This window comes from Nipponia nippon, unplaced genomic scaffold (assembly GCF_047370975.1).
Source record: "Nipponia nippon isolate SJK-2023a ecotype South Korea unplaced genomic scaffold, ASM4737097v1 scaffold_1, whole genome shotgun sequence".
Lineage (NCBI taxonomy): Eukaryota > Metazoa > Chordata > Aves > Pelecaniformes > Threskiornithidae > Nipponia > Nipponia nippon.
In genome coordinates, this window is record NW_028262290.1 from 93,950,127 (window position 1) to 93,963,654 (window position 13,528).

Genomic DNA, 13,528 nt, shown 5'->3' on the forward strand with positions numbered 1-13,528 from the left:
AATCTGAAATAAGGTGAATTTAATCTCATCTGAAATGTTGTTGTAGGATGGTGTTGGATAGCTGAAGCAGTTGTGCAGTCAATAGATGTTTATGAGCAAGCCTGTGGAAACGTAATACTTCTGATTCTTCTCCAACTTACGCTGAGGGAAACTAGGAATAACAGCGGTGAAGCCAATGATATATTTTTGTGTGCATGTGCATGGAAATTGGAATGAATAAGAACTGGGCCAATTTTTTTTTTTCTTTTGCCATTTGGCTAATGACAGCTTAGATCTCATCTGGTCTAAATTGGCACATCTTCACTGATGTTGGAGGAGCTTTTATACTAATTCACACCAGCTGAGCATGTTATGCAGTCCAGTCTGTGCAAATGTGGGGTGTTTTTTTTCCTTTCTACCTCTCATTCTGTTTTCCATCTTGTGCTCTTGTGCTTGGTGATCTTTTCTTCTGTCTCTCAAGTGCAAGTTCCAGCTCTGGCCAATGGACTGCACGTAAACTACAAGCCTGTTTCAGAGTAGAGCTTCTTTACATGAATCTAGAAGCCTATTAGTTTTGATTCTAGGTTGCATAGATATGTAGAGGATTTATTTTAAATCCAAAATGAGGATCTGTACTTTCCATAGCTTTTTTTTTTTTTCCTACAAAAAAGACAAATTAATTGTAATGGCTGAATACATGTCTGGGTAGGCAAGCCCTATTTATTTTATTTTATTTTATTTTTGAGAACTTGAATATGTACTGAAATCCACTGCTGATGGTGATTTTTTTTTTTTTTTTAGAGTTCAGCAGAAAAGCTTCTGTTTCTACTGTGACGACAAAAAGTAGGAAGGATTTACATTCATTCAAGCATCGCTATGCCTTAGAGCATATCCTATCTTATCTGACTTGGGGGAATTACATACATTTTGTAGAAAGAAAGCTTATGCTAACACATGTGCAAACTTCATGTTTATGATAATTATCCAAGGACACCTTGATGAATCTGGTTGTATCTTAATGGCTGATGACATTTTAAATTGTTCAGGAAAGCAGACAACCATGATGAAAACAGTGCTCAGAAGCTAAAACCCTCTTATTATTATGTGCAACTGGTGCACAATACATCCTAGGAACTGACAAGGAAAATGAAATTGTGATGATTCTGTTGAGTTTATAATATTTTAATACCAAGTCATGCCTGTGCAACTATAATGATTTCATAGTATTTTGTGGTTTGCATTCTTAGACGTATGCATACTTTAGAAGTATGTTAATGAAAAAGAGATGATGAAAGGAAGGTTGGCAAGTTCTATGTTCCAGCTGAGCAGTAGTCCCTCTTGCTGTTCTGTCTCATGACCAGTAATATTTGTATCAGAGAAACATGTGGGAAAAACCTCCAGTGGACAAGTGTATAACCAAATATTGCATATATTTCTTTCTAGCCAGGAATGCTTAGCAGTTAGCTGACAAGGCAAAACTTGATGATGCTTTTTTTTCCCCATATATACAGTATACTGCACATTCACAATCATATATTTTATTAAGTGTAGCTTTTTCATATATGGCTAATCTTGAGGTATAGAGTAAAGAAGTTTTATACTCTCAGTGACTTCTGATAAAATGCACTATTTAAGAATTTTAAACGCACGTCCTGGTTTCTTACTTGTTTTCAGTTTGTTATAACAAATTCCTCGCAAACAGTGTGAGTAGGTAATTGATTCGATGAAGTCGTTTAAAACTGTATAATTAAGATTCTGTTAACGCAGCATCGTCGTGTAGAATTTAATATGTTTGGAAGTTCAAAAGCTTTGAGAAGTTGGAGCAGAGTTCAGAAACTTCTGTTGAAGTGTATTTTCATGATTCATACATCAATTCTAGAAATCAATAATTCTGAGCTGTGTTGTTCACTTAGTTAATGATTTGGTTTCTTTGAGGAAATAACTAGTAAGCTTCAAATTTCATCATTTCTAAGACAGGATTAATTGTAGTACTTCCCTAAGGCTTGATGTTTGCAAGAAAATATAAAGAACTGTGTTATAAAAATGCTTCATAAGCATTAGTCTCTAGGCTGTGGCTGGTTCTTGTCCTCCACTCTGCACTGCTGCATCGCTCTTGGAAAATTATTATCTTTTATTGTTCAATTCCCTTTGGGTTTGAGATAAGCCATATGGTGAGGTCTCCTTGTAGGGGAGTTTTCTGTTTGGCATTATCAATTTTCCAATCCCTTATTAGTAATGGAGGAGTTGCAGCATGTAATCGCCTTTGGTCTAGATGGTTTTACGTACCTGTGTGTGGATTTGAAAATTCCTACTGTTTCTTATATTTAACGTTAATCCAAACTCACTGCACAAACGTTAATCCAAACTCACTGCACAGTACAGAAATGGCCAACTTCCAAGTAACAAACAGATACTTAAACATGGCATTGCTAATTAGTATTTGGGTACCTTTATAGGATTTTTTCTTTTTTCTTACAGACTGTAATAACAAGATTATAGAAATGTCAAGGGAATTTAACCACAAAAGCATGCATTGCTTTGTTTTCTTTGGTAAGGCATCTTCCAAAGATCTCTAATTTGATTTTTTAGTATATGTTAGGACATATCCTTTTATGCTTATTTTTTTGGTAGTAGAAACCTAGCTCCTGTCAGTGAGAGCTTCAGAACTAGAACATTAATGAAATTGTAGTATCAAAGTCAAGGCAGTGGTTGCTGAACAACTGAAAGGACCTGGATTTCTTGTTTGTTTTCATCAGTATCTATTTGATTTGAGTGAATGATGATTTGTATCAGGATTATGACATGAAATATTGTATTCCTGGCAGAGGTTTCTGCTTTCCAAAATATTAAAGTAAAATCCAAATAATTATTTGTAAAGATCTAAGGAAAGAAGGCAAAAAATACTACTTAACGTGATTTGCAGGGCTTGCATAGATTTTATAGGATGTGAAGCTCAGCAGTTCACCGTGTTAGCTAATCCTATGCAAAATTTAGTGTCTTTTGTAACTGGACATCTTGTATCTTTAGGAACTTGTTGGAACCCCTAAAATCTCGTGGTTTTATTTCATTAACTGAAAGCATCCCACTGCAATACTCTTAAAGGGCTTTGTGAGTGCACGTGTAGAGTTTTGTTTTCATTTAAAAAAACCAATGATCCTATTGAGTGATGGGTTGCAGGACTAAGAGTTCTTCGAGCGTATCATAAATTAATAGCCATATTACATATCCTGTATGGCAGGACCTTGTTAGGTCTCTCAATCCCCTGAAGCCCAGGGATGGGCACCCAGAAATCAGGCATTTCTTCTGAAAGGGGATGTTGGAGCCCCTCTCTTTCTCGTCTGTGAAATGGTGCCATAATCCCAAGAGCTGTGTTAAATATTAACTAGTTGGTCCACCATGCCTTGAAATGATGAAGCGCTTCATAAATGATATTTATAGAAGTTCTTCTGATTGTGGTTTCATGAGGAGGGTAAGCCAAAGACGCTACTTAAAATGTTGCCATGTAGCAAGCATGCAGTTTATCTGCCCAAAATTACACGCTTAACCATTCACTGTGGAAAGAATTGACAGGGAGTTTGCATGTAAATGACCTCAGAGTTTGTTAGTGTAATGTAATCTACTGAGAAAGAAGATCACACTGCCATCTTTTACCTCCATCTTTTTTGGCAATGTTATGATACAGTCTTTCAGGCTCCTTTTACTTTTTAAGCCCACTGAAATCACGTATAGTAGCTATATATCATAGAATCATAGAATCATTTAGGTTATAAAAGACCTTTAAGATCATTGAGTCCAAGCGTTTTCTGTATGAAGTTTTCTGTTGAGATTAGTATTTTGGGCTTTTTCCTAGCTGAAAATTTCTTCTTAGCAAAGACTGAGCCTGATTTTCCCACAAAGAATTACATGTACACACACATGCAAAGCCTCAATCACAGAATCATGAGATCGGAAGGGACCTGCAGAGGTCTGTAGTCCAGCCCCCTGATCAAAGCAAGTCCAGGCAGAACAGGTTGCCCAGGGCTTTGTTCAGTCAGGTTTTAAATCTCTCCTCAAAAAAACTGTACCCATCCATCACTCCAGTCAAGCAAGCTGTCCCACCATGTTTGTCATCCCGGTGAGGTCATGGCTCTGCAACTGCGCTTAGATTTTTAATTTCTCCTGTTTCTTTCCCATGCTGAGTGCATTTGGGTTCAATCTTCTTTTACTTTCAGGAGGGAGGCAGAGTATTCCTGGAGCTGGCCATGCCACCCTTTAAAATGGCTGTGGGTTTGCATTGACTTTAATATTAGCAAGACCCCTTGCCCACCAGAGGGAAGGGCGTCAAGCATGTGGTGGCTGAGTGCAGAGCAAGTACTATAGTATTTGGACTGATTCAATCTCTATCCACTGCTGTGCTGATAAAACTAATATTTACAAATACCGTTATTCAGTAAGATCAGTGGGTATATGTAGATAAACTGATTATGTGTGTTCTGATATTTCTTTACAAGATGCACAAACGTGCATCAACTGCTGAAAGCTGGCCCCTCTGTGTTGTCGTTTGGTTGTGTTTTCTTTTTCCATTTCCTGGGAGAGGGTGAGGAGGGAAGTGAGTTCTTAAGATACTTTGTGCTGGAAAACTGATCTTATTTGCTGTAAATACAGAATATGTTAGTTGAGATAACAACTTAGAAAACCTCCATTAAAGTAAAATGCAAAGTAAAAAAAGAACAAAACCACCTTACTTATCCTTTCTACCTTAAAAAAAAAAAAAAAAAAAAAATTGTATGTAGCTGGAAAGGGATTAAGAAACTTCAGATGGCTGTTTAAAAAAAATACTTAAAAGGGGATGGAGAAAGTCAAGAAGAAACAGTTTCTATTGACTTGTTGTTATTTCTTTTTTGGAAAGGTCACTGAAAATTTACACAGAGACAAAATAACAACCCAATTAGTATCTGTCCTGTAAAACTAAATGTTAATATATTTCAGATTCTCCTCTATTGACAAGTGGGACTGATATTCAACATGGACTTCTCTAAATGAGCGCAGGGCAAAAATTACCAGACACAGTTCTGAGTTTCTATAGCAATTGCTGTCAACTTTCAAACTGTAAAGGAAACAAGATGTAATTAAAAACTATCTGTAGGTTTATTTTCTAGGAAGAGTCTTCTTTTAATTATGTTTCTGATAGCTATAAGAGACACAATTTGATCATGAGAGTAAATCCTAAAAGCACAGCAGCCCCTTTATCTAGTGGTGAAAAAAATTCCTAGTGGAAAACAGTAGTTCACTAATTGTCATTACATAGGAATTACAGAATTAGGGGCTCTAACATTTCTTTTATCATTCATTTCTTTAAGCGTCAGTGGTGTTACCTTTCCAAAATTAAGTTTGATGCATAACAGGTTAATTACCAACTGTGAAAAAGGAACATTAGTTAGAGAACTAGTGACTTTTTTGACAAAGGAATCTCTTTAATAAGGGGGTTTAAATCACAGTTTTTCAACTGAGCAAGGAAAATTATTTTTCTTAATATATTCATTCCTCCAGAAAAAAAAGCAGATTAATAGTCTTCTCTGTTAATTCATTCAAATATTTTAACAGTGAATTAAAATACCATGTAATCAAAGCAGTAACCTTTCATTTATGTTGTATGTATATCAGAATATTTCCATTCATACAGTCCATGAGAAAGATACAAAACTCACTGACTGAAGCTCAGATCTTTCCCACTGAGGTGCTGTGATACTCGCACACCCCCACCCCCCCGATTACACACCTGAGCGTGTCTCTCTTTCCTCGCCATGACAGCGGTCTGTCTTCCGTGCCCCTGCTCTGTGCGCGGAACAAGGTGAGGCTGCACCTCGAGTACTGTGTTCGGTTTTGGGCCCCTCACTACAAGAAGGGCATGGAGGTGCTGGAGCGTGTCCAGAGAAGGGCAACAGAGCTGGTGAAGGGCCTAGAGCACAAGTCCTATGAGGAGCGGCTGAGGGAACTGGGGTGGTTTAGCCTGGAGAAGAGGAGGCTGAGGGGAGACCTTATTGTTCTGTACAACTACCTGAAAGGAGGCTGTAGTGAGGTGGGTGTCAGTCTCTTCTCCCTAGTAACGAGTGATAGGACGAGAGGAAATGGCCTCAAGCTGTGCCAGAGGAAGTTTAGGTTGGATATTAGGGAAAACCTCTTCACCGAAAGGGTAGTCAGGCACTGGAACAGGCTGCCCAGGGAACTGGTTGAGTCTCCATCCCTGGAGGTATTTAAAAGACGGGTAGACATGGTGCTTGAGGACATGGTTTAGTGGTGGGCTTGGCAGTGTTAGGTTAACGGTTGGACTCGATGATCTTAAGGGTCTTTTCCAACCTTAACGATTCTATGATTCTATGATAAGGTGGTATTCGATGAGGAAGGAATTTTTCTGTGCTTTACTGAAGTCTGTGGGGGTTTTTTGTTGTTGGGTTGTTTTTTTTTTTTTGCCTGTTGTCTTCAGTAGGCTTCAGATTATGTACTCCTGTACTTTTCAGTCAACTTCTAGTCAAGTCTAATTACATCTTTAGCCCACCTTATTTGCAGTTTTGACTGCTTATTGAAGGAGGTTGTTTTGGCAGGGGGAAAAAAAAAGCATACAAGAGGTACGTACCTGCGTTCAGTAAATAGTACTCTCTTTCTCAGAGGTTGTGCCTGTGAGTAAGATGGAGCACTACTTGGGTGAAGGGTTCAGACTCATTTGTCCACAGGAGTTTGTTTAGTTCTGGCTTCCTCTGGAAACTCGCAGTTAGTGCGGGCTCAGTGGTACCATGGCTGAGCTGAACTCATCCAGTGTTCACCCTGAGCTGGGTGCAGGCTGAGTCAGGCTCTCTGCAGTTCAGTCCAGGGCTGTAGGCATCCATCAGCACCTTTCCAGGACACAGGAGGCTCGCTCCCTCGAAACCTTCGTGCTGCATCCCAGCAAGAGAGAGAGAAACCTTCTTGGTTGGAAGGCTGGAGTCCTGGGGGGAGCAGGGTGGAGGGTGGGGGGCAGTTTAGGAGACAAAGGACATTGCTAAGTTTACTGCTTCTCCTGTGAAGGACTGCTATCTGATGCAGTTTCCAGGATGATCATTCCTCTGTGGATGAATTGGGACTGCTGGGTTGAGGACACTGCTCTTGCAAGCCTCTGCCTCACTAAGGTAGTAGTTACAAAGCATGAAATGGGTGCCTTTAATGACAGCAGCAAAGGACAGTCTGTGCACTTGAACAGTGCTCTCTGCCTTCTCTTCCTTCCTGAGTGAAAAAGTTCCTAGTTGAGTGTAGGAACGTCTCCTAACTCAAAATTTTGAATGTGGCCACTGTGTGCTTTTTGTTGTCTCAGTGCCTGACTTGAGACCCTGAGGTCTGATTTGCAGAAGTGTTGAGGACTCACATCTGCAGCTGTAGTAATAGGGAGCTGTACTCTGAACATATTAAACACCGTGTAATTGTTGGTGCTTAGAAACATCAGGTCCCAGGTATCTCAGATTGGGAGCAAAATTAATAGATGCTTTTGATCTTAAAGTCTCTGTGCCCAAATTCCCAGTCTGCAATACAGTAGATAGCAATACTTCCTCAACTCACCGAGACATGTGGAAGAAGAAAAAAAAAAGTCCTTAATATTTTTCAAGTGTTCAAATACTGTGGAACTGAATGCTTCATTGGGAAGCTCATAAAAGAATGAATGTGTCTTCAGAGCTCTGGTTGAATATTGCGCAGTGTGTAAGGCACTTGGGGTACATGTTCAGCTGCGAGGAACGCAAGCAGGGATCATTAACCATTGCCTCTTCTCTGTGCTGAACAGAACAAAGTCTTGTGGAAAGATTAATGCGTGTTTGTCTCATTGAAGACAGCATCGTAATGTATTTCTAAGGTGAGAGCATCTTAGTGTTCCTCAGGCAACCTTAATTCTAGTATTTCAGAATATCTGAATGTTTCATTGAAACACCAAGTGTTGTATTAAGGCTCACTTTTGTGGGCCATTTCCTGGTTGTTTTAAATTGAAAACTGAAAAATGGATATATTCTGTTGTATATCATCACATTCTTATGAGTCATCAGTGTAATATAATTACAAGCTTTGTAGAGTAATTCTCTGTGTATGTACCTCCATAATTATTACACATACAAAATATTAGATATAATTGAGAGTTTATATGAACGTAGTGGGAGAATAATGATTTTTTTTCAAGCAGCTGTGGAAGTTGGAGTGCTTTATGTGGCAGTCTTTGCCTTCTTTGAATGTCTTTTCTGAGGAAATTCCCTCCTCCTTCAAAGGTAAATAAAGCTGTTCTGTATTGTGCTGTTGCTCCCTGTGTAAGGGAGTGAACTGTTCTGTACAATACGTCTACCTAGGGAGAGGGTAGTTACAGGGTTATCCTGCAGCCCATCCTTTTGCAATGAGCATTCCCTTCGTTTCTGGCTCTTAGTGGTATAACTCTACTCGCCAGCTGTAACTCCAGTAATACATCGAGAGGTTGTCTGTGGGATACTAACATGTTTACCTAAGCACATGTGTACAGCACCAGCTGGACGTCATCAGTGTATCAATACCTTAGTGTACCACATAATCTAGTGTAACACACACCTTGTGTGTGAGTGTCACTCCCCAGCCCAGTATAGGAGAGGCCGGCCAGTGTAGGTGTGCTGTAGATGTACTTCATACCAGCAGAACCAACTTCTTGCTGCTGGAATTGTGCTGACGCAGACCTTTTGCTGATGAAAACGTACATTGTTAAGAAGAATCTCTTCAAGCTTTCCAAAGAAAAACAAGTTTTACCAGTTCACTCTGTTGGGGACACATTGCTGTTGTCTAATAAGGTAATATTTTGGTTTCCATTTTAGCAAAGCATATACTTCCCTGGATGCCCATCATACCTGGGAAATCAGCCTTGCATGTAAAATGGGACATTTTGCTCTTGATACACTTTGCTAGGAAATGTCATTAAAGATAGATAGCATAAAGCAGGGATTTAAAAGTGTACATTGAAAGACTGCATATAAACTTAATTTTGAACATACAAAATAGCAATGATATCTTGCCAAGATATTAGTCCCTGAGGGAAAAGCAAGTTCTTGTAGGATTCTTTTCCTTTTCTATTGATTTCATTTACTGTAGAGTTGTTGCAGTCATGCCATTTTGCTAGAAAGAATTGCAGAGCATAATCTGTTTCACTTGTATATTTTATTGCTTCTGCATCTGTTTCCATCATCTTTTACATGCCTTGTCAGCTGCATGGCAAGAGTGGGCAAGAAGCCTCTGCAAAATGTACAACTAAGGTGCTTCCACAAATTATTTCAAGGACTTCAAGCAAAACCTCTCCTTGTGTCTTTTCCCAAGCTTTACTTGTATAGTTTATATGGGACTTCACAATGTTACATTTCTTCTAACTGCAGTAGTGTAGAAGCTGCTGATACTGTATTGTGTGAAACTCCTTCAACCACTTTATGCCAAATTGCAATACAATTTGTCACTTCTTAAGAAATCATTATTTTTCTGGGGTAAACGCTCTGCTGCCAGAACTCAGGAATTTCATACAAATTAGAAAGTAGAGGAAGAAGAGTTAATTTGAACTTTAAGGAACAATTACTTCCTCTTCAATATTTTATTGTCCCCTGCTTCATATGGAGATGGTGGGTTAATTTTAAAAATAGTCACTAATTAAATGTTCTACTCGTAAGCAAGAAGAGCATGAAGGTCTGGCTGTGATCCCATAGTAATACTGGTGAATAAGATGAGTTGAAATAAATGAAATAAATTATAAATTTAAAAAAGTGGCTATAGGCACTTTGTGCAGTGCAGGAGGAGGGAGATAAGGACAGGAGAGTACTCAAAACATAATTTTCATTGTATTTTTGTCATATGAGTTCCTAAATCATGAGAGAGGTTACTAGAAATGATGAAACTAATTAAAAGAAATCTGAGAAAGAAATCCAAAAGAGAAATTAATGTGTGGTGATTACTCTGAGATGAAAGATTTTTGTCCTCTTCCTTGTTACTATACAGGAATGCTTATTTCATGATAAAAATTGAAGCTGAAATGGGCACATAAAGTCAAATTCATCTAATCTGATTTACATGTCTAAAAGTTAGGTGTTTTGTCTGTACATGTCTTATGATGGAGTGAACAATTATTTGTGGTTCTCTCTCCCCATTTACAGTAGAGCTGAAGGGACTGGCTTAGACCAAATACCTAGCAATGTGTAGTGGTGAAGTAGCCAACAGCATCCCCCAGAATTAGGCTTCTGCTCAGCATCTTCTTGCAGATATCTCTGCTTCCACTTGGAAGCCTTCCAGAATCCAAAGAGAATACATAAATAGCCATCAAGTTGTTAATAACCAGGCACAATTTCAAATGATGAACTGAGTAGGAGGGAGAACTCTTTTGCCTTGAGTGAAACCCTTCAGCTCCTGCCCCAGAAGAGTGCTGGGCACAGCAGTGCCGTTCCACAGTGTCACTGAGCAGGTGCAGGGTTAGGCACAACTCGAGTCCTTTCCCAGGTGATGGAGTTCAAAGGGTCGTGGCTGCATAAAAGTCAAGTGGTGCACTACAAGCTAAAGAAACTCATTTGTAAGTTCAGGTTTTGCTCCACCTTGGTGTTCTTGGGAACATGAGCACGAGAGAGGAAATGGAGGAGATTTTAGGCCCAGGCAGAAGAACAGGTCATGGCTTAGTATGCCTTTTCCTGCGGCACAGAATTGAGTTTCCCAAGGTGTCCATTAATGCTACAGCTGTATACTTTCCCTTTTATGTGTGCTTTGTGTACAAAATGTACCAGGAGACTAGCTGAGCATCCATAGGTATATTATAGGTGCAAATAAAGATATTTGCAGGTGGCCAGGTTGACAAATGCCAACTGGAAACACTATACTTAAGAACAATGTAGAGACAAATGCAAGAAGATCTTTTCGTGACATTGTCTGCAAACCCCACTTGGTAGTGTCTGATCTTAAATAGTACTTACTTCCTGTAATTAGATATTTAAAACATATCCATGTCTTTGAATAGCATGAGACCTATTGACAGAAGTTGTTTTGCCCAGGAATATGCAATGGTAGAATTTTTTTGGATAGGAGATCAATAAGCAGGCATGGCTTGGGAAGCCAGTCACACTTTGAAGAGCCCTTTGTGAGCAAAAGTGAGAAACACCCTTCAGACCGTTGTAGCACAGGACTGGTGGAGTAGTTACCTAGTAAGAAGAAAGGAAAACTGGGGTTAGTGCTTCTGAACAAAGATTTTTCCCAGCCTGTGCTATGTGACAATACGTTTAGGTACACCTGGGCCTTTCATGTTGTGAGTTTTTGAAATAAACTAATTGTGTGCACCTGGAACCTTGTCAGAACTGCTATGAAACACTGTAGTGGGATTATGTTGGAATTCATTGTGTTGGAGTATATATGCTGCGCTTCAGTAAGAAATCTTCTCGTAGCTTTACCATCAGAATCCTGAACTACTATTGACAGAAAGATTTTGAAACGTAATATTTGACATTTATTATGTGTCTTACATAAATCATTCTAGGAAAGGAAGGACTATTATCCCAACCCCAGTTATAAGGCAAGTGATGCTTACATGATCATGAGGTTTTTCATGAGTTACTTCCAAAGAATGAGTTTGTAGCAGAAGAGTGTAGTTGTTAAATCATAAACCTTATCTGTCTGTTATTTTTATATATTGTAGAGCCAAGGAACCCCAGTCATGAGCCCAAGGCTTCTTTATGGTAGGTGCTGTAGAAACACAAAATGTGGTGTCGGTCCCTGCCTGTAGAAGTTGAATTTACTGTGCAGTGTCAGGCTTTCAGAGTAACCATGAAACTGTGCTGCTATCAGCTGAACACAGTTTTTAACCTTTTAATATATACAGGTGTTCTGGCCGTTCTGATTTTTGAACAGGAATATCAAACAGATGCTAATAGAATCCTGTGCTATGATAAGTAAACTACTGCCTCTGTATTTTTTGAGGATGTCTTAATCTCTTGAAGATTGTATCACATTGTGATGGTCTTTGTGTTTTTTGTTCCTTGCTCTGCCTGTTGTTTTTGAAGAAAAGAACATTTTGTAAGACACTAAACAGTCAACTTTGGTATTAGTGAAATTTTGCCAAGCAAGTTGCATCTGGGGGTAATTAATATATATGCAGTGAATTTGTACTTATACCCTTGAAAAAACGAGATTCATAATTGAATTTTTGAACTGTACTGTAGACTTGGTCGTTCTGCCAAGTGGCAGCCCCTCGTATGTTTCTTTATAGCTTTTATTTTTTCAAATCTACACAGCCCCAATGTCTAGGGAGATTTAACTATTAAAAGATATTAAAATACCCAAAACCTCAAAATCCAACTTTGCCTGAATGAACAAAACATTGTGAAAGAAATTAGAATTTGCTTTTAACAAAAAGAGCAGTACAGGAACCCGCAGGCAGAGCCAGGGGAAATAGACCCAAGGAGCCAATTCATTTTTTGATCTGTGACATAAATTAGGACAGCAAATTGCACTGTCCTCCATGGAGAATGTCCAGTATTGAGATATCCAGGGGTGAAGGAAAAAACCCTCAAAAACTAAGCAAGCCATTTGTTCAGATATGTAGGCTGAAATACAGAGAAAAAGGAAGACCGTATACCATAAGAGTGTAGTTAATGACTAATATCTTGTATTGCGCTTGGGACTTAAGTGGCTACTTTATCTTATATAATTTGAAAGATTGAATGTTATTGCAGTGTATGGTTATGAACTTTGAAAAAATATGTGAAGTTTTAAGTAAGATTCTGTTTAATGGTGGTTTTGTCATTGATTTTGTTGTGAATGCTTAGGAAGGCTTGTGGGAATGGGAGAAGTGGACTTGGGCAAAGATAGGAAGATAGAAAGGAGCAGGGGAGGAGGACTGAGGAGTTCATAACTTCAGAAGCAGAAAGAAAAGAATTGGAAACGAAAAGTATCAGTCCGAGGTGGGGAAAAAATAGAGAAAGTTCCTCCTTGTCGTTACTGTGGTTCGCTCTTTCCTCTTCTTGCTAATCTTGCTTTCCTGTCCTCTTTTGCTCTGGTCATCCATTTCTCACTATCAGAAATGTTTTCCTCCCAGCTATTTGGCCTGGTGAAATAGCGGCAAAATGGTAGAATGTACGTTAATTCCATATTAGAAGAAAGTTGAATCTGGTGGATGGCTTCCCTGAGTAGAAAATTTTTAAATAGGCTGTTCCTTTAGTATGTACCCAGCTATTTTGATTATAGAACAAAAATAAACATACATATTAAAAACTCAATCAAAGCCTTTAAAGTTCTTTTGCTTAGTTTTCAAGTGGAGCAAACAGAACAGATCAGTCTGACCCAGGAGACAAAGCTGTGGTCTCAAAGTGACTATTATTGTTAGAAAATTATTCCACATATGAGATTTAGAAAGATAAGTTCTTTTTCCACAGAATAGGCATAATTGAATGTTTACTTCTTTTCTTGAGTTCTTGAGGAGTGGCTTACTTAGCATGCATAGTCTGAAAGCCAAGTCCTTATTTTAGGAGGTAATTTAAACTGAATTGCACACGGGAGCCTGAATGCATCAATTTAACAGAGTTAG

At 38.7% G+C, this 13,528-nt stretch overlaps 1 protein-coding gene across 11 annotated transcripts in view; it reads left to right on the forward strand.

Annotated features, from left to right (window-relative positions):
* Positions 1-13,528, forward strand: part of FARS2 (phenylalanyl-tRNA synthetase 2, mitochondrial) — a 251,015-nt gene that overhangs the window by 130,742 nt on the left and 106,745 nt on the right. For 9 of the 11 annotated variants that reach the window (XR_015705903.1, XR_015705897.1, XR_015705905.1 and 6 more), the window contains one exon: positions 781-822. The exons of the other annotated variants lie outside the window; for them this stretch is intronic. Coding sequence is in view for 4 of the 9 variants with exons in the window: in XM_087762728.1 (XP_087618854.1) it covers positions 781-822 (42 nt within the window). In the remaining 5 variants the exon portion in view is untranslated. The remainder of the gene's footprint in view (positions 1-780; positions 823-13,528) is intronic. 11 annotated transcript variants of the gene reach the window in all.